The following is a 24,592-nucleotide window of genomic DNA, read 5'->3' on the forward strand; positions in this document are numbered from 1 at the left end:
CTTCAAATTTTGATTTGTCTGACCATACAACCCTTAAGTTAGAACATAGACTTTATAGTGCACGTTCCAAACTTAAATTTGTATAAATCATGAATGAAAATATTTTGTAACATGTTATTGATGTACCATTTACATGGTAATGCAATGTCTGATTTTAAAATGGGTTTTAAAGGATGAATTTTGTTTTCAGTCGATATATAATTTCTGATGATTTCTAAAATGTGATAGAGAAAAAGGCAACGAAGAAGTCTTTTTTTTTTAAACAAAGGTAAAAACTCCAGTTATAATTTAGATTTTTGAGGGTGCACTCTTGTCATAAATTGATCTATTACTTTTCCTACATAGTTTTTAACAAAAAACATTGGTAAAATATATATTTGGGAGTCTAAGACCTTTCCAACGATATATAGTTTGTCAAGATTAGATTAGATTTCACTGTAATATAGTGAAGTAAATGTAGGCGTCCCGTATGCGGGACGGGGTGACAGTTAAGGGGTTTTAAATGAGCCTTGACCCAGAAAAAATGCATGTGCTTCTGGATGATTTTTAGATATGGCTTCTTTTTGACCTACTGTATAGAGTTTTAACCGGCAACGGCGAATGGCACAGTGGATTGTGTTCACTGACAATGTTTTGTGGAAGATCACAGGCATCCAGTATGGTTTTCCGGCCTTGACCCTTACGCACAGACATCGTTCAAGATTCTCTTGGCTCCTAGCGTTAATCAATCGTACACTATGTGTACTGTAGCATTGTTTAGGAGAAGAGTATGGAGAGGAAAGACATGAATGAGAATGACTGGGCAGCAATACAGACAACAGAGTTTTTCATTGTGTGAAGCTCCATTGGGAGTAATCTCTTTATCTTTCTCTCCTGTGCGTCAGGACAAAACTTAAAACTCACACGCACACACTTCGATGGCACACTCTGAGGCAGTGAGGCATTATGGGCCGGGTGGGAAATGAACCTTTTTGCCCACTATCCACAATGGCTGATCAATTCTGAGTTTATGAAGTATGTTAAAAATAAAGAACATATTTACTTTTGAATTCACACTGGAAGAGAAATTGGAACTGTATTACATTTTCACAGTCACAAAAGAATATTTGAAAATGCACTAATTTCAAAATAAGTAACATATACTGTAAATTCCAGGTGACTTGAATGAATAGACCCTTTCACAGCCTGTTATAAGACATTTCTAAAGTTGTTAGCATCATAAATCTAGCAAAGTTTGTTTATTATACAGTATATATATATATATTCCTTTTTTATTAGTTTTCTTAAATTAGGCTTACTGTAGTTAAATGTGTAAGTGCTTTTTTTTCTGGACCCTTTTGTGATGAGACACAGAACTATTAATATCATAAATATATTCCATTTTTTATATGTTGATTTAAAAAAATAGTGTGAGTTTTATTAAGCTTGCATTAATTTACAGAAAACTGGTTAATGTTGCTGTGGGTTTTTCTAGGCTACATTATAAATCTCTTTATATTTTTTTTCTCTTTTGAAAAGTTTTTAGAAACACTATAGTTGATTTTTTTTCTTATGGTATTGGATCTAAAAGGTACACAGAAATTATTCTGTTCACCCCTACAGAAGTTTGACAGGTGCTGCTTTTGAGAACCCCAAAAAGTGCAAAGATTTGACATCCTTTTTGTCTTCTGATCAAATGAATCTCTCAGTCTTTTTCTTCCTTTGCAAATTCATTAAAAAAGCTATAGTGGATTTTCCTTTTGATATTGGAGCAAATAGGAATGCAAAAATCAGAAAATAGCCCTTTTTTTTCATTGACAGCTATTCCAATTCCTTTATTCTACCTTCTCGTCTGAAATAATAGGATTGTATGCACCAATATATAATATAATATGTAAGTTGTCAGTCTGCTATGTATTTTACTACTTGTATCGAACAGCTGATGTTTCCGTTCTTCTTCAAGCGAGAAAATAGCACTTTTCAAGTAATATAATCTCATGCATCATTGCACATGTACAATAGTCCACTAGACATAAGTAAAAGATGAGAAAGTTGACTGAAAAAAGAAAACCTGGATCTATTATGACATTAAAAGTTGGTAAGATATATATATATATATATATATATTTAAAGTCTCTTATTTGCTCACCCAGGCTATATTTTTTTAATCAGAAATAGCCTAACGTAATACAGGAGAATTATTGTTTTTGATCAGTGTTGACAATAGTTGTGCTGCTTGATATGTTTGAGAATAAAATTATAATTAATTCAGGATTCTTCAATGAACCGAATGTTCAATAGAACGACATGTTTTAAATAGGAAGCATTTATAATATTATAAATGTCTTTGCTTTCATTTTGAGTCAATTTATTGCATCCCTGCTGAATGACTGAATTCATTTCTTTAATAAAAATAAATAATCAACTGAACTAAAAATCTTACTGACCACAAACCGTAGCTCAGTATTGCATGTACAGTTACATTTCAGGCTTGTTAAGCACTTGTGTTTGTTGCCCCTAATAGAAACCATCTGGCTTGTGGCACAAAACTAATTTGAGTTTGCGACCCCTGTTATAGGGGATTAATTTCCTGACACTGACAGCCATTATAAAAATAGGTAGATGTTATCTTATACCCTGTTTAATAGGCTGATTGGATTTCTGGAGACGTGGTGAGGCACCGCTGCCTGGTGGCGCCACCTACTGAACAAAGGTGGTACTGCAACGGGATCCACAGAGGTTAGTGAGTGCACAAATCAGAGCCATCGCCATGCTGAGCACATAAGACTGCAGCAGTGTCTGTCTCTTTCTCGCTGGCTCTCCTGTCTTGTCGGTCTGATAAAGCTACATAATACAAATGAGCACTACCCATGTCAGTACATCATAGATCCATTGAATGGATTGAATACAGATTGGATTGCAAGCATGTTGAAGCTGCAATCATCTCAACAGCACAAATGAACAATAGTTCACCTGTCATCTTTTACTCACCCTGACGTTGTTACAAACTCACTTGACATTCTTTCTTCAAAAGATGACTGCCATTTACCATCACTGTATTGAAAGAAAGACTGGTGACTGAGGTATTCATTCTGCCTAAGCCAAATCTTGGCTGTTTGAACATGTGAAATGCTCATAAAGGAATACGTGTAAATATATTTAACCCAGTGGGATACTGTACAGCAGGTGCCCCTCGCACATGTCCATGACCATAATTCACTTGACATTCCACCGGGACATCAAAAAGGGACTTTACATTTGGCTAATCCACATAACTCACATTTACATAACATCTGTAAATAGCTACTTTAACCACCCTACTGAACTAACTGTCAAGTGTGTTTGAATTGCGATGTTTCTGTTTGTATTCTTGGTAACCAGAACCTTTTCCCCGTTTCCATTTTCATCTGATTTTAAGACATCAAAATTGACACTATTTTGGCAAAAGTTGTCGGTCTGACTGCTAATTTACTAACACACAATTTTAACAATATAATTAGTTCAACAACAAATTGTCAAAATAATTTTAAAAAAGTCTTAATAATTAAAATAAATCGATAAATAAATAAATAAATAAATACCAACCTTCCATCTGGAGATGCTTTAGTAAGATAAAATAAAATAAAATAAAAGTTTTGACAACTTTAGATTAAATTTTATAAACTCAAATAAACCAATAAATGGGTGGATTGGTGGATAGATAGATAGATAGATAGATAGATAGATAGATAGATAGATAGATAGATAGATAGATAGATAGATAGATAGATAGATAGATAGATAGATAGATAGATCCAATTTTGTAAACCCAAATTTACATGTAATGATTAATTCCTCAACAGAAAAAAAAAAAAAAAAAAAACTGGTAAAAATAATTAAATAATAATAATATTTTTTTCAATTTATTATTATTATAATTTATATAATTTTTCTTGAATCATCAGATATAATAATAATAATAATAATAATAATAATAATAATAAAACCGTAAAATATTTTGTTATATATAACTATGCACTGTGGAAGATATACTCCTTTGTGCTGTGCAGACAGTCTAAATCAACATTTAAAGTAAACTGCTCCGCTTGAAATACTGACATTGACACTGCTTCAGGATTGCCGGCCTCATTTTTTCCAGAATGAGCCTCACGAACACCCATGCACATGCATCCTGTAACCTCAGCTCTCGAGTGGTTTTGGTGCCACGATTTTTAATGTCATTAACAGGTGGCTTCCTAAAATAGAATCAAGAAATGCTCATGCGCGTACTCATACACATAGCGACGCAAAAAGATACAAACATCATGCTGACATGGAGACGCACATTTAAAATCTCACCAGAGCAGCCATGAAGTAACAGTTGACAGACAGAAACAGACCCGGTGCCAACGTCCCCCAAAAAAATCATTGATATCATTATGCCCGGACATGGGCGTGATCTTTTTCAGAAGCATACAACCCCCCACCCCTGTGCCATATCGACCTCCTCCCTCTTTAAACCCCTCTCTTATGTACTTTCTGTCCATCTCCCAGAAAACCCCCTACACGTATTCAACACTCGACAGGTCAGAAGCTTTTTGTGCTCTTGTGATTTACGGTAAAAGTACCTCCTTTATCAGCACTGTTAAGTTACAATTAAAAGTCAGAATATTTGTTTTTATTGCAGAAAACTTTCAGTCTGGAGCTTATGTGATTTTTTTTATTACTAATATAATAGGTACAACAAGGTATGCCTGAACAACAAGTCATGATTGATGTTTTTTCTCTCTATATACAGTACTACATACCCTGTACTGTTTGGCATTATTAGCATGTCCTGTTATTCCATAAACATGCTGTGGTTTAAATATCTGCTGGTATAGTAACTCATTGTTTTCTGATTAATCTGTGCTAAACTGTTTTTGAAACTATTGGATATGATCAGAAATTAGACAGATGGCTTACTTTTTTAGCGGGTGGTGCTACAGTAAGACCATTACTTAGAAATCAAAACCATAAGGGTTTGTTGTGACGTGTAACTCTTAGCATAAAAAAGAAAGAAGTCTCTTATGCATAGCAAGGCTGCATTTACATGATAAAAAATATTATTACTTTATATTTTTTATTTAAAAACACATTAAAAAAAAGTAATTTAATTCTATGATGGCAAAGCCAATTTTTCATCATTCCCCCAGTCTTGTCACATGATCTTTCAGAAATCATTCTAATATGCTGATTTGCTGCTCAAAATTTCTGATTATTATCAATTCTGGAAATTTTTGTGCTGCTTAAAATTGTTACGAACTGCGACACTTACTTATGTACTTATTTATTTTCAGGATCAATATATATAATATACACTATATGTAATGTAGATTATAAATAATCTTTAAATTAAATATACATAACATAGATCTACATAGAAATAGCAGTTATTTGAAATACAATATTTTTGTAACAATGTAAAAGTTTGGTTTACTGAAACTGTTAATCAATTAAATTAAGACTATAATTACAAACCCACTACAATTCTGTAGTTGGGGGGGGGGCTTATCTCTAAATATGCTCTGTATTTAAAAGAAAATAATTATTTAAAAGAAAAATGACAAAAAAAGTGATTTTGGTGGGCGGGGGGTCTATCCATGTAACACTCTAAAGACACATAAGAAATGTGAAAAACAACATCAACATTAAAATATCTTATATTCAAATGATTGATTTTAATAAGTACTGGGCCAATTGATCCAATTATGATGCTGCAATAAACTGAATTATGATATACGTTTTGAGACATACACGTTAGCATATGGTGATACCCAATTCTACTCATGTTAAACATTTTCCTTCATAAAACTGCTTAAGTTTGATTTACTGTTTCACATCTTCTTGTTTTTTTTTTTTTTAGAGTAAGCAACCTGACCATCCCCTGACTTCATCATCTCATCATTCACATCTTCAAACTATATTAGCATTCAATGTCAGCAGCACTCTTTGTATGAATGGGCAATGCCCTTCCCTGTCTTACAGCTCCCAGCATCCTTCAGCTGGCCTTAACACATCCATTATTTAAGATCTTCAACCACATCTTCTTCTGACGAAGCCTACATTAGAAACACATTAGACTGGCCCAGACTGATCACGCTGGATCCATCTAACTCAGACGTCTTCAGCACTAACTGTCTTTGTTTGCCCTCCCATCTGATTATTTTGAACTCAAACATCTCAAACAAAAAGACTTAAATGTCCTTTCAAAATAAGCCTCTAATTCATTTGTCTGGATCTCTGAAGCTGCAAATCAATCATGTGGTCCATGTTCATTGTGCCGGATGAAGAGGTAAGGACAGTGAATACATCTCCTGGAGTGCCCCAGCCTTCCGCTGGGCTGGAAGGGTTTTTGGGATCACGAGGCGGTGGACGTAAACACCGAAACAGAACGCACTCCAGTTCTGGAGATGGAATAAGTGAAAACCAAGAGGGCAAAATCAAGCTGACGTTGTTCATGGCTGTAACCGGCATCATGCTTACTGTGCTCGGGGTGGGAACAGAGTTCTGGGTGGAGCTTAAACCATCCAATAGCTTCTACAACAATCAGACTTGTCTGGTAGCACATTATGGCTTATGGAAATGCTGTACCAAGACATTCTTGGTATCAGATATGGACCCAAAGAAGGAGATCTGTGGGCCTTTGCACTTTCAAGGAGGTAAGAGCTTTTGTTAAATAATAATAATAATAATAAATGTCTCTAATGGAGTAGAAAAATTCTGAATAATCTGTCAGAATAACATCCCCTTTTTGGATCCCATTATAGAATCCAATTGCACCTTCTTTAAGTTCTACACCACTGGAGAGAACATTGTCCTATTTCAGAAAACGCCAGAAAAGGGTGATTCATCCCACATCCTCCTCTCTATCTTTAGATCCGTAGCACTAATGTGTCTGTCCCCTAAGTGCTGACCCCATATATGAATTTTTCACCAAAACATGATAGGTAGCTAAGATGGTGTATGAGCAGCAACAAATAGCATGAATAATAATATGATGGAAATCAAATAAAATAAAATGAAGAAATGATTGGTTGATTGGAGATTTAACGCCATGCCAGCTTCCTTGGCTATTTTCATGGCAAGTAACAAGTTGAAATACTTTAAAAGAGCCAAACCACCCTAAGGTTTTTAAAGTTTGCTTTAAAACTCTAAAATGGATTCAGTGTTTGACACTATTAAAAATGTATATATATGTAAACATTTATTTTCAGAAGTGATAATTCCAATATTTACTAATACATTATTAAAATTTGTATCTGTTAATATAATTGAATGGACCTGAACTAACATGAACTAACAATGAACAGTTGTATATTTACAACTTAATATATATATTAAGTTCATATGAATAAATACTGTAACAAATGCATTCCTCTACATTCTCAACCAATTGAACATTATTGTAAAGTGTAAGCAAATTTTCTGAAGAACATTACTTGTATAAACATATTTCAAGGTGCACTCAGTAATACTGTACTAATTAAAAGGTTAATGATTTAAGAAATGTCAATAAAATGATGTACTCTTACTGCACAAATTGACAGCCACAGGAAATGGCAGCCCATTCATGATGACAAACCACCTAAAAACAACAACACAAAGTTGATATTAAATCCGAAATTGCTAAATACAGTATACAGACAAAAAGAAGTATGAAGTCACAGAAATGAATACATATTTATACATCCATGTCAACATAAAGTCTAAGAAAACTGGAAAAAAGAAGCCTTATAGAGTGTACCTTTAAAGCAAACATGTTCTAAATGTTAATTCAGCTCCGTATGTGTGCATGATGCCATCATATTACAGCTGTTTGTTAAGACTCCTCTTCTCCCATCAGATCTGACAGTAGCGTCCGCCATGTTTGCTATCATTAGTCTTTTCCTGATGGTGATGGGAACTATCTGCATTATCATGGCAGTAGGCAAAGGTGTTCAGTTCTTCTTGAAGCCAGCAGCATTTTGCTTCATACTGTCAGGTAACATTATATGCCACTGGCTAACACCTCTAAACTAAATATTACTAATGCATTTTACATGATGTTTTTATCCAAAGTAACTTTAAGTTCATTCCTATGAGTCTTCATTCAGCACTGTTCAAAAGTCTGGGGTTGGTAAGAAGTGTCTTATGCTCACCAGGACTGCATTTATTTGATCAAAAATACAGTTACCGTATTTTCCGGACTATAAGTCGCACTTTTTTTTCATAGTTTGGCTGGTCCTGCGACTTATAGTCAGGTGCGACTTATTTATAAAAATTAATTTGACATGAACCGAGAGAAATGAACCAAGAGAAAACATTACAGTCTACAGCCGCGAGAGGGCGCTCTATGCTGCTCAGTGCTCCTGTAGTCTACACTGAAGACATACAGCGCCCCCTCGCGGCTGTAGACGGTAATGTTTTCTCTTAGTTCATGGTTCTAAATAAATGCGACTTATAGTCCAGTGCGACTTATATATGTTTTTTTCCCTCGTCATGACGTATTTTTGAACTGATGCGACTTATACTCAGGTGCGACTTATAGTCCGAAAAAATTCGGTAAACAGCAATATTATTAAAATGAAAATTTGTTTTTTAAAATGTAATTTATTACTGATACCTTCAGTGTCACATGTTCAAAAATGATTTGCTGCTCAAGAAACCTTTCTTATCAATGTTTAGCATTTGTTTAGCATTTTTGTTTATCATTATAAACATCTAAACTATGTCACTTTTGATCTATTTAAGGCATCATTGCTGAAAAAGGTTAATAATAATAATAATAATACTAAAAAACCCCATACTGACCATGAACATTGAACATTAGTTTATACACTGATTTTAATATTATTATGGGTTGTCTGTTTCTATAAAATGCATATTTCAGAGCTGGTTCACTCCTAACAGTCATTTATGCTAAACACATGTCTAAAAAAGTAAAAAAAAATTTGGAGTAATAACATAAAAACACATTTTTTTTCAAAAGCAAAACTAGCCAAACAATGTATGCTAACACAAATGCTGAAGGGACATTCAGAAAAGACAATTCCCTTAATTCCATATTGCTAATAAAAGCCAAGCAACATAAGTTTGTGTACATCTGAAGGTATTTTTCTCCCTCTGTCTCTCAACAGGTGTCTTAATCTTCCTCTGCCTCATAGTTTTCCACCAATCAGTGCTGTCTTTCTTAGCAAGTGACCAGTCCATACCTCTACATCATGAAATGTCATGGTCAGTGACGTGTTTGGGCTGTGCTGGAGCTCTGGTCATTGTCGCCGGTGTCTTGTTCCTGCTCCTTGCTCTTCCATTCAGTCCTTGGGAAAAGTGCTTACCTAAGAAAAACAGTGACATCTAGTGGTGAGGGGGACTTCTCATTCAGATTTGCGCTGAAGCCTCTTTATAAAGTGGAACAGACAACAACAGTACATCCTGGTGAATCTGGGTATATATATATATATATATATATATATATATATATATATATATATATATATATATATATATATATATATATATATATATATAAAACCAGTGGTTGTAAATGTGATTATACTGTGCATAAGTTGGCCCTGATGCTGTTGGAAATGTAACAGGAAGTGGGCCAGACATTTTGGTAGCATATATGTATCATTAGGATGGAAGGCCTTAAATAATTATACAGTACATACAGTACAAGCTCATAACTTTAAGATAATAGCTAATTGTTTTGGAAACTCGTGCAATATTTCATTATTGGTTGAACTATACCTTTTGTTATTTTAATGTTTTTAAATTATATAAGACATATGTCCTAGTTAAACTTGATTCTGTATATTTCGGTTGCTTTATGTACTGCTTGTTACATTTTAAAGGTTGAGGTTTTGAATACTGTTATATTTAACATTTTATGAGGATTGAGGTATAATTTAGGTAAACTTATAATATTTAATATCTCTAGGACTATAATTTTGTAAACAGAAGTCTAAATACTGAAGCCATACTGTAGTTATGCTGTGCTATAAATATAATTGTGGTATAAATGTCATTATTGGTATCACTGGGTTTCCAGACTGTTATTGTTGTAGGTAACAGAAATGAAGCTTATTCATGCTTTTATATTTATGTTTATGCAGACATTTTTAAGCTTTGATTTGGTCTTGGCACTAAAGTATTGTACATCCAAAAAAACATATGAATCTTTTCTCCTTTGTGATGTGGAAAACAGCCTTCATGTCTCGTCACTGGGGGATATAAGAGAACCAGTTGAAATCCATAACAAATCTGCTTGAGATACATGAGTGAATTTATTCTGTTCCTGGCCGACACTGACTGCTTATTAACGTTGTGGAATTGCATATTTGAAAAACAACACGATCACTCAATTTATTTTATTCGATTTATTTTTGGGAGAAAACTGCAGCATAGTAAATAAATACTGAAAAAATTGATGATTATTCACAGGAATACAAATTTAAATGTGCTGGCTGATTTGCAAAAGTATACCTATACTGAGAAATAGATAGGTGTTGGTTTTAACTGGAAATATGTTGTCAAATTCTCAGAAAGAGGGCAGTTTCGTTTTTGAAAAGGAACTTACCTGATGGTGCTTCCAGTTCTAATGAAAATCTGGTTTTGGCTTTCATCCGTGGTTTTAGTCTGGCAGCTGACAGCGCCAGTGAAAAGCCCAGCTGAATCATCTCCGGTTCTGACCAGCCCTCTTCATCTGGAGGTGGTCGCTTGATGACAGCAAGAGATGAATTGAAATCAGAAGCACTAATTAAAAGCCCCAACGTCTGCTTCTGCTGCTCCTGCTGCTTCCCATTGTGTAAACTGACACTGATGCTGATCTAGAATCAGTTATTGAAAGTGTTAGAGGAAAGCGGATCATAACAATGAGAAACTTTCATTGCTGGCTGCCTTTGGTGCATGACAGAAATAGCTTTCCTACTGAGTTGGGCTAGATTATGCAAAAATCCAAACTAGGAAGGCACTGGTTTAAAAGTCAAAATTTGAGCGTTTTATTTATTTATTCAGTTTTAGTCTTTTTATTAAACAAAAGAATGTTTTGATGAAAGTATTTTTGCAGGTCTGCAGTGACATCCAGCACCACAATGATGTACTCTGGGATTCTTCAACAGACCATTTGCCTTTCAGTGTTTTTTTTTCCCTTGGCAAAGGGACGAATTCTTCCCATTTAAGCAATGTTTTCTGTATTTCTGGTAGTTCTGTTATTAATATCATCAGTTCTGGTTTTGGTTCTGACTAATTTCATGATTTTTAATACTGACTGACTGAATGGAATTTGCACATTTTGTATTCAAATACTTGTGAGTGAATTTTAAATAAATATTTTAATTTTGTGCATTATATTATATTATACTATATAGGTGTAGTTTTTTAGTTTTATAAATTTTGACTTCAAATGTCTTACTATACACATGCATTTTAACAAATGCATTAAATCAAAGTGTGATGTTAGTGCATATTTATAAATAAAGATTGATAAAGGTCTGTGAATGCATTGGATCTTATTCTAAATCTTATTATCTGACTGAATAAAAATTGCACAATTTTGTATTCAAATATTTTCTGAGTGAATTTTAAGTAAATAGTTTATTTAAATTTTGTGCATATTATATTATTTTATATTATATTATATTATATTATGGAGAAAATGGACGGATTGATATAATATAATATAATATAATATAATATAATATAATATAATATAATATAATATAATATAATATAATATAATATAATATAATATAATATAATATAATATAATATAATATAATATAAGCAGAGAATGGATATATTATATTATATTATATTATATTATATTATATTATATTATATTATATTATATTATATTATATTATATTATATTATATTATATTATATTATATTATATTATATTATATTATATTATATTATATTATAATTTCTCAACTCAAACTGTGATATCGATGCCTTGTTCATAAAAAAGAGTGGATGCGGTGATTCTTATGCTAAATCGTGTTTTGTCTGCTGTTGATCTCTCCTGCATTGGATAACTTGTACATGTGCAGACTACACATGCACTTCAGTATTTGTCAGATATGTGAAATGACATCCATACCGAAGCCAAGATTCTATTCCCTATTTCCATCCATCCGTTTCGAATGTTTGGCATGCTCACTTGATATGCATTACAGTGTGTGCCAGTCATCGAGTGAACGCGATCCCTCTCCTGACTTGGATTAATGCAAATTTATCATAAAGAATAAAACATCAACCACCTTGCCTTCCTACTTTGTTTCTTTCTGTCACTGTCACACAGAAACACGTCATTTTCTTTTTTGACCTCCTTCCAGATTTCCATCTCCCTGTTCATCCCAGTCATCTCATTTCCTCCCTTCTGCTTTCTCTAAATTTAGAGCGTGGCCAATCGCGCTCCAGAGGATGTAAGCAACACAAACATGGATTAGAAGTGTGGCTCCCCTCTTTTACAGAGCCATCCAAGCCTCTCGTAAAATAGTGACCATCGGTATGACTAGTTTCATTTACACCTACATATTGACTGACACCAGTGGTGTGGATGTTCTACTTCAGTTCAGTTCTGGTTACATATCAGGTGTCTTTACCTTCAGTGTGGCCTAGATAAATCTGCAGGCCACAAGGCAACTAAATCTTCTGATGAGTTACATTGTTTATGTTCGGCTCATTTTTAAACTCTGCCCTTGTTTGTTTGACCTCTGAAAACTCTGCACTTAAAGTTCAAACACCTTCAGCCTGCTAACGATTGCTGCCGGTAATCCAGCCCACGAGATAACTAGTGTTGTTTTCTTGTGACACCATATTTCTTTAAATAGCTAGTAGCCTCTAGCTTACTGTACGTCACAGTTATGAATCATTATTTTCTACTTGAATCCAAGCTGAATCCAAGCAGAATATAAGCTGCTTGAAGTCCAGTGTGAAGTTTCCGGAGTCAGTGATGATTTGGGTGCCGTGACATCTGGTGTTGGTTCATTGTGTTTTATCAAGTCCAAAGTCAATGCACCCGTCTACCAGGAGATTTTGGAGCACATTTCACTTCCATCTGCTGACAAGCTTTATGGAGATGCTTATTTCCTTTTCCAGCAGGACTTTAGCACCTGCCCACAGTTCCAAAACCACTTCCAAGTGGTCTGCTGACCAAGATATTGCTGTGCTTGATTTTATGAAATATTTTGATATTTTGAGATACTGGAATGTCATGAGCTGTAAACTCTTATCATCATCATCATCAAAAAAAAACAAACAAACAAAAAAAAAACTTTACATGTAATGAATCGAGATTATATAAAAGTTACACTTTTTTTAAATAAGTTACAAGAAAAAAATAACTTTTTCATGATATTCAAATTTTTTTAGATGCACCCATGCAGGTAAAATTCTTAATAGTGAATGTAATTTTTTGTTGTATTATTTTTATTTTTTATTTTTTTTTATTAGTAAACCCCAAATGAGGCCATGGGAAAGGAGTTGTAAATAAACATATTTTTACCGTCCAAACCCATAAATGAGCATTTTAGCAAGTCCTGTTTTTTGTTTGGGTTTTATGTTTATGTTTTTTAATGGGTTTTTGGTTAAATGCCTAAAATAAGGTCTGTGGTGAACACAAGCCAAGATACTTTCATGTTTTATTCTATGACACAAAATACATCAGTGATGTGTCTTAAGAAAGGAGATTGCTAGCAAGTGACTAAATGGGACTACAGAGGTTATCAGGAATATTAAACATCATCATGCTGAACAGGTAAACAAATCTATTCACTAGTCTGCTTTTACATCCTCCCTGTTTTGTATAATCGCTCTCTTGCAAACTATTCTTTTGTTGAGGGAACCATGGTGATGCTCATTTCTAGGTTGGACAAAAAAGGTCATCACTATGACAGCACTATAAACAAACCTTTTTAATGTTCCCAGAGTTCATGTCTCATCAGATGTACTGTACAGTAGTACCTTCTCAGACAGCTTGGGATGTTAGACACATCTATTAACTAAAAGCACGTGTCTTATCATCATCATGTGACCTGAAGTTGAATCACTTCACTGCCATTCTCAAATCCTCTCCTATGATCTTGTGGAAGTTCACTGGAAGCACACTTCAGATTCTTTTTGTCTATATTATGAATACTGTGAATTCGGACATGCTACTCTGTTCACATAATGTTTTTCACTTACTATGCAGTAAAAAAAAAATTTCCTATTTCATATGTAGCTTGTAACAACTTCTGCTTTATCCCTTGTTCTTGGTGGATCTTTATACTGACACCCATTGGTGTGTATGCATTAAATTTATTAACTTTGTGACCAAATTATATGTTGTGTTTTTTCTGTAAAAAATGCTAGTTTTATTAGTATATGATATAAATAGAAGTACAACAATTTTGATAATTATTATTATTGTGTTAGTGTGATGTGTGGTAGAGCTTGATCCTGAACTACTTCTTTCACTGTAGATGTGTATTGCTGCTGTTTGTGTTATGTATGCATGTGGTCTGAACAGGAGCACTGTTGGCGCAGATTCAAACTGTAACTCAGATTGATGACAGCTCTCTTGAACAGACACGCAGGTGAAATTTAATTGCCTGACTCTGAAAGGTATGTACAGTAAGGGCGCCTAGGACTAAATATCTGTGTAGGAATGGATGGACATGCACAAATGAGGTCCCTCGTACTGCATTATATATAATAATCTAATTTGTTTATGTTTTATGCTTGTATGCTGAGTATTGCTTCATTAGCGAAATGCTAATGTCAAGGAAGGTGTGCTTCACATTAGAGGCTTAATAAGTTGTTGTCTATTAAAACATTCCAAATGGTCACTTATGAGTTTTCTTAAAAGCCAGCTCACTATGTAGGTGCCCTTTAAGTGACGTGACATTCAGCCAAGTATGGTGACCCATACTCAGAATTTGTGCTCTGCATTTAACCCATCCGAAGTGCACACACACAGAGCAGTGATAACACACACACACTGTGAACACACACCCGGAGCAGTGGGCAGCCATTTATGCTGCGGCGCCCAGGGAGCAGTTGGGGGTTCGGTGCCTTGCTCAAGGGCACCTAAGTCGTGGTATTGAAGGTGGAGAGAGAACTGTACATGCACTCCCCAACCTACAATTCCTGCCGACCCGAGACTCGAACTCACAACCTTTCAATTGCCAGTCCAACTCTCTAACCATTAGGCCACGACTTCCCCCAAAGGACTGTCACTGGCGATGATTACCAGGTGGTGTACAGCCATCCTCTTGGATACACATTTTTCACTTCCCATAGTTGTACACTGTTAAAAAATTTAAAACTAAAACTTCTAGGATAAATGTATGTTTTTTATGTAAAAATATGTGAATATAAAGTGTGGTGTATCAGATCCCTTTCTAGTCTTCTGGGTCTTGATGATGACCTTCCTTTTGACCCTCATCTGTCATCCCAAATCAATCCACATGAGCACATAAATGCAATGCACACAAAGCCAAAAAGCAGAGCATTATGAATATATCATATATTAGATATGAATCATGCATACAAAGTTACAAATAAACTTGAAAATAATATGCTGCAGTCAAAACTGCTAACAGTATGCACATATATCTCAGTTTTACACATTCATAGAATATATTTTATTTTACCAAAAAAGTTTTTTTGTTCATAATATACTATATATTTAATAGATTTTTTTGTCTTTTCTGGTGAGGTTTTTTAGGTATAAGTATTGCTCCCCTGGAATGAATGCCTTTCACTTCTGTATTCTGCCTCTTTCTTTTTCTCTTTTTGACTTTCAGTCTCAAAAGTAGTCCATTATAATTATTATCTTTTTTTGATAAATAAATCAAATATATTTATATGAAGACTTAACTACTTGTACACTTACGGTTACAATGAAAAATTCCACAGGTCTAAATATTAACAATCTTTGTAAAAACTAAAAAATGTCATCATAATAGTCGTCGCACTTTCGCAGAATTAACACACGCTTGACACTGAATGACATCATGAAATATAGTGTCAACATGTGCAAGAAAAAAATCACAGTTTGAGTTCATCAATCGAGAGGAAATAAATTAAAATGGATAATTGTGCAAAAACGAAATACTTTGATAAAAATGTAGAATGTATAAGTTAACCCAGCAATAACAATTAGCATAATAATAAAAAAAAAAACATCAACTATATTGGAATGCTAAATAAGTTACAGGCATAACCTGATGATAAAGCACGGGAATTGAAAGAGCTCGAAGAACTGAAAGATCACCATCACACACATCGAGTATTTCAACATGAATCAATAAGTAGTGCGGATGGAATTCTGTTACTCAAGTCACCATGTTCAAAAACTAGAAAAAAAGAGAATGTATTGCCTTCTTATTCACTTCTTTGTCGTCTTGCAAGCGGTCCTTGCTTTCTTTCTCAGCCCTTTCTTGCTCGTTTTTCCCTCTCCTGTTCCCCGTTCCCATTTTACTTCCCGTTCATGTAATCGCTTCTTTTCCCCATCACTCTTCCCTCCCCCTCCAGTCTTTCGTTACACAGGTGTTGTTCTCCTGTTGAGAGTGTTAGTGTTTGAACTGTCTCCTTTGCCAAGCCGATCCAAGGTTCCCATCCCTCGATCCCTCTCCATGGTGGCGGAGGAGCCGGCGGACATCGGCGCCTGCTGGGGGCCGGAGGAAGACGAGGTGTTGAGGGTGGCGTTGGTCGATGCAGCTAGGTTCGACTTAGAGAGAGAGGGCAGCGTTCCCGTCATGAGCGCTCCGCCACCGCCCTCTTTCGGAAAGTAATTGTGCAGCTGATAGAGTGTGGCCCGGTCGACTGTACCGTACATGGGCGGCTTACCTTCCCTGCCGAGTGTGTACATGGATATATCCCCCATGCCTCCTCCGGAGTGTGTGTGCGGATTGGGAAGCGTGGCTACCGAAAAGGGCGGTGGGCCGGCGGCCAGGGGTGGGCCGAAGTTCTTGGGTGCGATGGCGGAGGTGGGGGACTGCTCACGGGAGCGGGTCGGCTCCGCTGTGGAGCGTGAGCTGGAGCGAGAGGAGCGCCGGCGGAAGCGGTATCCTGGCAGGCGTAACACAGCTGAGGTCGTGCTGCGGAAGAGGTCGGTGCGCGAGCGGCAGCGCAGTTCTTTGTTGCGCTCGATGTAGATGTTGACGGCCAGCACGCCCACCACTTCCGCCAGGATGAACGACAAGCCGCCGAAGTAGAAGGACCAGCCGTAGGAGTAATGCCACTTCTTGTCCTCGTCCTTTTTGGGAGAGATGTCGCTGAGAGCTGCCGAGATGTATACAATGACACCTATGATGTTGCTCAGGCCTGGATCAATTCAAGATAAAATGTGTTTATTGTTTATAAATTCTGTTTATAAAATCTCTAATCATGACAGACAAATATATATTACACCAGGTTAATAGCGCCGACTATAATAACGCTGTTGTAATTGAAATGAGGTGTGATTTTCTGAAAAGAATGACAATGGATTAAATGTTGACATTTAATATTTTTTTTACGATTTTTAATATTTCATACATTGACTTAAATAATGACATTTTTTAATTTTAATAAAAAACAAGACATTTAATCAATTTTATTTTACTATTATTTATATACTAATAGTATTTATTAATATTTAGAATTTATTAATTTTTAAATTTTAAGTTTCATTTTATTTTTAGTTAACATTTTTGTTGTTTTTATAATTTTTAGACATGCCATGCAGGAAAAAAATATTAGGCTAAATTGTGTGCACGATTTACTAATTCGTTCCCTCACTGTACTAAAACGTGCACACGATTACTATTGCATTCCCCTTGGTTTACTATTTCATTCACTCAATTTATAAATTGTGTGCATGATTTAGCTAATCGAGGGAATGCAATAGTAATCGTGTGCACGTTTTAGCACATTGAGGGAACGAATCAGTAAATCGTGCACACAATTTATTTATTTTTTCTTGCATGTCACGTGCGGCGCTCCATACTTTTTAGTAAATGTAGTACTTCAACTTATTTCATTACTTCCCAAAGCAACATTTGTAAGTTTTTAATAAACAAATTTTTAAGCATTATTTCAATTAACAAAAATATTTTTAATAGCTTTAGTTTTACAGAAGTTCTAGTTAATAATAACAACACTGATAATTTGCTGGATTATAGGTAATTAGTGAATAAGACATGGAAATACGGCACACAAAAGTGTCAAAACATTTAGTGAATTCACCCCTTCACAAATTACTGTAAATAAGGAACCCTAAAACTATCATAATGAGAAATATTACCTGCCACTACAAACAAAATGCCTGCTCCCAAAATGATGTGTCTTTTGGTTTTGTAGAACCGACTAGAAGCCACACACACTCCACCTAGCAGCAATAATATGGCACTGAGGATAGGAAATATACTGGAGGCCCTGACTACACCTGAGAAGAGAAAATAAAACAAACAGACAAAAAACATATGTTCAGATGAATTGGTTTTTCCCATACCCATGTATTTACAATGTAAAAATCAGTTACAGTCCAAAAAACATGAACAAATCAACACTCCTGACTCACGTAAAAGGTACTCTGCAGCATCCTGATCATAATCAGCATCATCTGGGAAATGATTAATCTGGGAACATACTCCTCTCTTCAATCCTAAAGAGAATCAAAGAAAGAGACCATTCACAAGTGTCAACTCTGAACAAACTAAAATAAAGTAGCACCTTATCATTGGTCAGTTCAGTCTGCAATATTGCCCAGTCTAGTCTGCCCTTAATCATTTCCTGACTTTTTCTCAATATCCCCTATAAATAAAACTGACAAAAGACTAAAAGGAAAAAAAGGTGTTTGAATGGAGTTCGGTCAAACAGTCGGTGAGGTGTTTTGTTGGAAATGGATTCAGAGTAGATGTCAATGGCTGTGAGTCACCCCAGGTCAAAGGCGTCATGCAGTGCTCTCCTGTGTGATATAAACCATTCACTTTAGACAACATGTTGGTGCACTGCATATGCCCAGTGTCTCCCAGTGCTTGCTGTTTTCATTTCATGCTACAAGATGGCAAACGAGAATATTTAACGCCTTCATGTGCCAAGAAAAAAACTATTCAGTCTGAAAACTGATTTAGGAAAACAAAATGTGACACTTATATGAGGCTTTTGCAACACAATTCTTATTACAAAAAGTATTAATATTTTAAATGCAATATTTGACCCTTGAGCACAAAACCAGTATAAGTATATTTGTAGCAATAGCCAATGTATGGGTCAAAAATATAGATTTTTCTTTTATGCCAAAAATGAATAGGATATTAAGTAAAGATCATGTTCCATTAAGATATTTTGTAAATTTCCTACTATAAATATATCAAAATTTAATTTTTGATCAGTAATATGCATCGATAAGGACTTCTTCTGGACAAAATATTGGCCAAATATTGTCCTATCCTAACAAACCATACATCAATGAAAAGCTATTTATTCATCTTTTAGATTATGTATAATTCTCAATTTAAAAAAATTTACCCTTATGACTGGTTTTGTGGTCCAGGGTCACATATATAGCGGAGAGTGCCATTTTGTAAGAAACGCTATTAGTAAAGAATTTCCCTTAAAAAACAGATCAGTTTGGCTATATAAAGCAGAGAACCAAAGTGAGCAATAATAAGTCAAAATTACTTAGTTTTTTCTGGTTTGATTATGCTGCAAATGCAACGAGAGAGCAACATGGCACCTTTGACCTGCGATGACTCACCACATAATCATAGCCATTGACATGCACTCTTCTAGGTTTCTAATGCAAATGGAAACAATACAGCCCGTTTTTGTTTCAAACCTGTCTCTTGAGACCTGGCTAGAGCAACTACTGTTAAAACAACTAGCTTAACATGGATACCCTGCATTGCAGAGCGCAGTGGTTAAAAGGATCTGGAGGCAGCGCTTCCCACAATGCTTTTGATAACTTTAAAGAAACCCTAAAGCTAGACGGTGAAATCAGTTTGTGTTAAGGTTCTGACTCAGTGCCCTGGTGTTGTTTCCTCTGTAACATCAAGCTTCTTAATTCAAAAAAATGTGCTTCATGTGCTAACATATGTTTTTTAAAATATTGAATAAATATGACTGCAGTCAGAAAGAAACAGATCGTAATGGAGAAAAAATGTTTCACGTGGAAGCCAACATTAAAAAACGTTGAAGCTGATTGTGAACATGTGATACAATGTCAAAGAGAATTTGTGTCCTCAATATTTCTATTATGTTGTAGATGTTTTGCAAAACGAATAAGGCATTTGAGGCCACGTTGTTTTGTGAATATTTGTCACCTCACTGCTTAATTCTGAAATTTAAATAGCTATTTAAATGATGTAATAGACTGAAAAAAATTATAATAATAATGGTAAAATGGTAATGTAGGACATTACTTTTATTCAGCAAGGATACATTAAATTGATATAAAGTAACACTGAATATTTTTACAATGTTTCATAAGATTTCTATTTCAAATAAATTAAAATTCTTTCTATTTATTAAAGAATCCTGGGGGAGAAAATCATGGTTTTCACAAAACATTTTAAGTAGCACAACTGTTTTTAACATTAATAATAATAATAATAAAAATAATAATAATAAATGTTTCTTAATCATCAAATCAGCACATTAGAATGATTTTTGAAGGATCAGGTGACACTGAAGACTTGAATTATGGCTCCTTAAAATATTTTCACAATATTACAGATTTACTGTATTTTCGATCAAATAAATGCATCTTACTGATCTTTCCCGACAGGTTCATTCATGGTTATTCATAAAATGTACCTGAAAAAGCTCTTGAGCACTTGAACCATTCCTCTAAAAATCAAAACAGAGCTGCAGCAAAGAACTCAAATGTTAGGTCGGTCGTCCATAACGTGTAACACAATCACAATTCCTCCTGCAATATAACTTCCATGAATCACTTTCACAAACTGCACAGGTGGGGACTTCCTTCATGCATCATTTCCTCCTTACATACATACATGGCCCATTCCTTCGCCCCCACACACAAACACAGCCGTTCACTTACCTTCCAGGCAGCAAATTCTCCAGAGGCCGGAGTGGGTGAGGGCTCCAGGATCCTTCTTGTCCTTGTTGTGGGGGTCATCCTGAGAGGAGTTGGCAGTGCTGTTGCAGATAAAGGCCCGAGCGTACAGCCAGTAGTCCGTGCCAATGGCCACGGTCATCAAGGCGAAGGCTGCGAATGCTCCCACAGTGGTGAGAAGCACCTGAATTCCCCGCTCGCACCACACCATGGCTGGAATCGGGAACAGAAACATGGCTAAATAAGCAGGTGAGAGTGCGAATAGAAAGCCGGGTGACGTGGATCGTGTTAAAATTGGGTATGAATAAAAAACATTCAGAAAGATTGTAATCGGAGCCCAAGGTTACAGGAAGAAGTGGATGAAATGAATGTGTGATCCTACTGAACATATCAAGTGTTAGGAGATCAGTTGCATTTTGTGAGGACATTTGGAGCCAAGATGCACAAATGACATCAGCGTGTCCAAATATAGGTTTCTAAGATCTCGAGCAAATGCCAGTTCAACATCTGAACATATCTTAAACAAATAGAGAGGTCAAAAAGGTCATAGCTTTTAGATCATAACCAAACTTCTCACTGTTCCATTGAGCACGTAGTTGCCAGGCAGTAATTGTGAACAGTCACGAGACAGTTGTAACTGAGCATTTCTTTGCATGGATAGATCTTTTATAAGGAGCAGTTCAAGCATGTTGATCTGGACAAAAGATATTTAGGGATATGGCCCATTGCTTCCTTGCAGTAGGGATATGGCCCATTGCTTCCTTGCAGTAGATTAGGGTGTTTCTGATTAATAAAGCTAAATATGTCCAGTATGTATGTATGTTTTTTTTTTAAATAAAATTATATATAGTTGAACCTAAATATCTGTTTTGTGATTCTAAAATAGTTCTATATTATAGAGCATATGAGTGCAATCATGTGACTGACGTTTTGTTTTAAATACAATACTTAAAAAAACTGATTTCAGTTACTGAATATATTTCCTAACTATGGACAGTTGAATCTTCATTTTTGTGCAAATGCAAAAAGAACCAAATTATTCAGTGACATGAAAAACAAAAGTAGCTTAAAAATATATATTAAATATTCTATATATTCTATATATAAAAAAAGAAAATAATGTATGTATATATATATATATATATATATATATATATATATATATATATAAAATCTCAAAGGCCAGCTGGTCATTATCAAAAAATATAAACACTAAACTTTTGCAATGATGTCCTGCTGACTGTACATCAATGCTACTTATTAAATTGATACTTATTATAAAAAAATAAATGTTGATATGAAATACTGAGTGATTTGCATGATTACTATATTTTTTACTTGTAGATGAACTTGAAGTTTATGTTCTGAAAAATATTTGATTACAATGTGCAACAACACATACTTTTGCTCTCTCTTTCTCTATATATAATAAATATATTTTTTATTTACTTTTTTGCTATATTAATTTTATATTCATGAATAATATTAATATATATATATATATATATATATATATAAATTCATTTTAGAATGTTTATTATATATATTATAAATTATATATACATATTATTTTCTGAAATTCAAGTTTACTTTTCTATGGATTAGTTAGTTCAAATGTTTCATTACAATATAGCAATGTACTCAATCTGAGTGACATGAAAGTAGCAGCCGGCATGTTATCATGGACAACAGTCAAATATTATACGAAAACATTTTACAGCTCAGTTTTCATAAATGACCAATCAAGTATTCCAAATAAAACCAAATGACGAAATGAACTCAATCATGAGTAACCAAGCGGGACGCATAAACTAAGACTGACAATGAACACTTTTGGAACATCTGAAGACGTCTGCAAGAAAGTTCCCTGGTAAGACAACGGCAAGCTGAAAATGCTGCTGTCATCCAGCGGAACCCGTTCAGACTCTCACTCAAGAACATTTCACTAAACATGACAACAAGCATAAGACACGGTGGTCTCACAGCACCGGCGGCCATTAATGAGATCCGATTACCTGGAGGAATGTTTCTTCCCTTCCCATCCATCCCTTCAGCTCTCTGGTCCTTGTCACTGAAGATTGTACCGTCCAGAGCGTCCAAGCAGCATCCATCGACTGTTATCCCTCGCTCTTTCTCCCCCCACTCTTTCACGCTCCCCTCCACTCACTCTCTCTCTCTCTCTCTCTCTCTCTCTCTCTCTCTCTCTCTCTCTCTCTCTCTTTCTCTCTCCCCCTGTCTCCTGCCCGTGGGTGGGTGTAGATTTTCTAGGTTTCGCAGCTTTTCTCCTCTTAGAGAGATTTCATGGCAGAAATCCTAGTGCTTCTCCTCCTGAGGAGAAACAAACGATGAGAACAGAGCTGAAAGAGAAAGAACATGTTTAAGGTGCATACTGGAGGGAAAAAACACAGCTTGAGGTTGTATTTTTTGCCATTAAATGATCATTATCATGACAGCAGTACATGTATTTGATCCAGGCGAGCGGTGGATCTAGATGGTTACGTCGCCCATACATCCGCGTGCAGAAAAAAAGAAAAAGAGAATAGAGTGAAAGCAAGACAGAGTGTGCGCCATTCCGTCACCATGGCAACAGCGCATTCTGAAGTCGAGAACAGAAAAGAACAGGATGGTGTGTGTGATGTTACTGAGCGAGGTGATGCTAGTGTGTGTGTGTGTGTGTGTGTGTGTGTGTGTGTTATTCATCATAACATACCTAGTGATTTGCCAAACCCTCGACTGTCATGGCTGTTTAGAGCGCACCTGGCGTGTGGCTTCGATTCGCGCTCTTTTTTGGCTGTATGGTGATCGGGAAATGACATGCACAGCGAGGACAGCTGATCTGTCCTCCCATGACGAGCTAAGACGCTAATAGGCGGTTACTAAGAGTTCTGTTATGTACGTTCAGAGTCTTGTCACTCATGCTCATCCTCAGAAACTGGAAACCAAATGTTAACAAACACCATAGCTGGATAAATGCCATGAGATAAACACATGAAAAGTCCTCTAGAACTATACAAATGAAATGTTCTCACATCTACATACATTTATTTATTTGTGTGTTTCTGTGTTTAGAGAAAGAAAAAGAAATTTCTTACACATATATTATGCATGTACTGAATTGAACAAGAATAAGATTAAGAAGAGGAAGAAGATCATAGCTGTCACTATAAACACAAACCTTTTATAGTAATATTTTAATTTATTCTGTAATATAATTAAAGTGCATGCAGTTTTTGCTCACAAAACTTTGATCTCTACAAAGATCCTAATGGAAACATCTCACACTTGCATACATTTAATAAGAATAAAAGAAAAAAACTAAAGAAAAAAATAATGTACCTTGGTGACAGAAAAAAAAAGTTTTTATAGAGAATGATACATATGAACAATACAATAATAATTAAATAATTATTTCATAATAACATAATTTTTTGTTTATTATGCCAAAATCAATATTTTAATTGAAAATAATGATAATATATGCATTGTGACCTTCCAGGCTCTCTTTCGTTGAAAAATGTGATGAGTTTCATAATTATAATAATAATAACTATTATTATTAGT

General features: G+C 35.1%; 2 protein-coding genes across 6 annotated transcripts; one reads left to right on the forward strand and one right to left on the reverse strand.

Annotated features, from left to right (window-relative positions):
• The first annotated feature begins 4,485 nt into the window (after positions 1 to 4,485).
• On the forward strand, positions 4,486 to 9,431 carry LOC132144664 (voltage-dependent calcium channel gamma-6 subunit-like). Of its 2 annotated transcripts, none has more exons than XM_059555223.1 (5): positions 4,486 to 4,544; positions 5,864 to 6,659; positions 6,768 to 6,842; positions 7,844 to 7,981; positions 9,117 to 9,431. In XM_059555223.1, exons 2-5 carry the CDS (start codon positions 6,260 to 6,262, stop codon positions 9,335 to 9,337), a joined length of 834 nt encoding a protein of 277 aa, XP_059411206.1. In that variant the 5' UTR covers positions 4,486 to 4,544; positions 5,864 to 6,259; the 3' UTR covers positions 9,338 to 9,431. The 2 variants fall into 2 exon arrangements, with proteins under 2 accessions (XP_059411206.1, XP_059411205.1); XM_059555222.1 differs by having other exon boundaries at positions 4,520 to 4,576.
• A 6,050-nt stretch (positions 9,432 to 15,481) lies between these two features.
• On the reverse strand, positions 15,482 to 24,342 carry LOC132145175 (voltage-dependent calcium channel gamma-4 subunit-like). 4 transcript variants are annotated; one of them, XM_059555971.1, is made up of 6 exons: positions 23,742 to 24,342; positions 23,047 to 23,359; positions 21,017 to 21,244; positions 18,533 to 18,616; positions 18,257 to 18,397; positions 15,482 to 17,295 (listed from the first exon to the last, which is right to left on the reverse strand). In XM_059555971.1, the coding sequence occupies exons 2-6, from the start codon at positions 23,075 to 23,077 to the stop codon at positions 16,511 to 16,513; spliced, it is 1,269 nt and encodes a 422-aa protein (XP_059411954.1). In that variant the 5' UTR covers positions 23,078 to 23,359; positions 23,742 to 24,342; the 3' UTR covers positions 15,482 to 16,510. The 4 variants fall into 4 exon arrangements, with proteins under 4 accessions (XP_059411954.1, XP_059411953.1, XP_059411952.1 ...); XM_059555970.1 differs by having other exon boundaries at positions 23,491 to 24,342; XM_059555969.1 differs by having other exon boundaries at positions 23,047 to 23,388; positions 23,491 to 24,342.
• Positions 24,343 to 24,592: the final 250 nt, after the last annotated feature.

This window comes from Carassius carassius, chromosome 8, assembly GCF_963082965.1.
Source record: "Carassius carassius chromosome 8, fCarCar2.1, whole genome shotgun sequence".
NCBI classification, from domain to species: domain Eukaryota; kingdom Metazoa; phylum Chordata; class Actinopteri; order Cypriniformes; family Cyprinidae; genus Carassius; species Carassius carassius.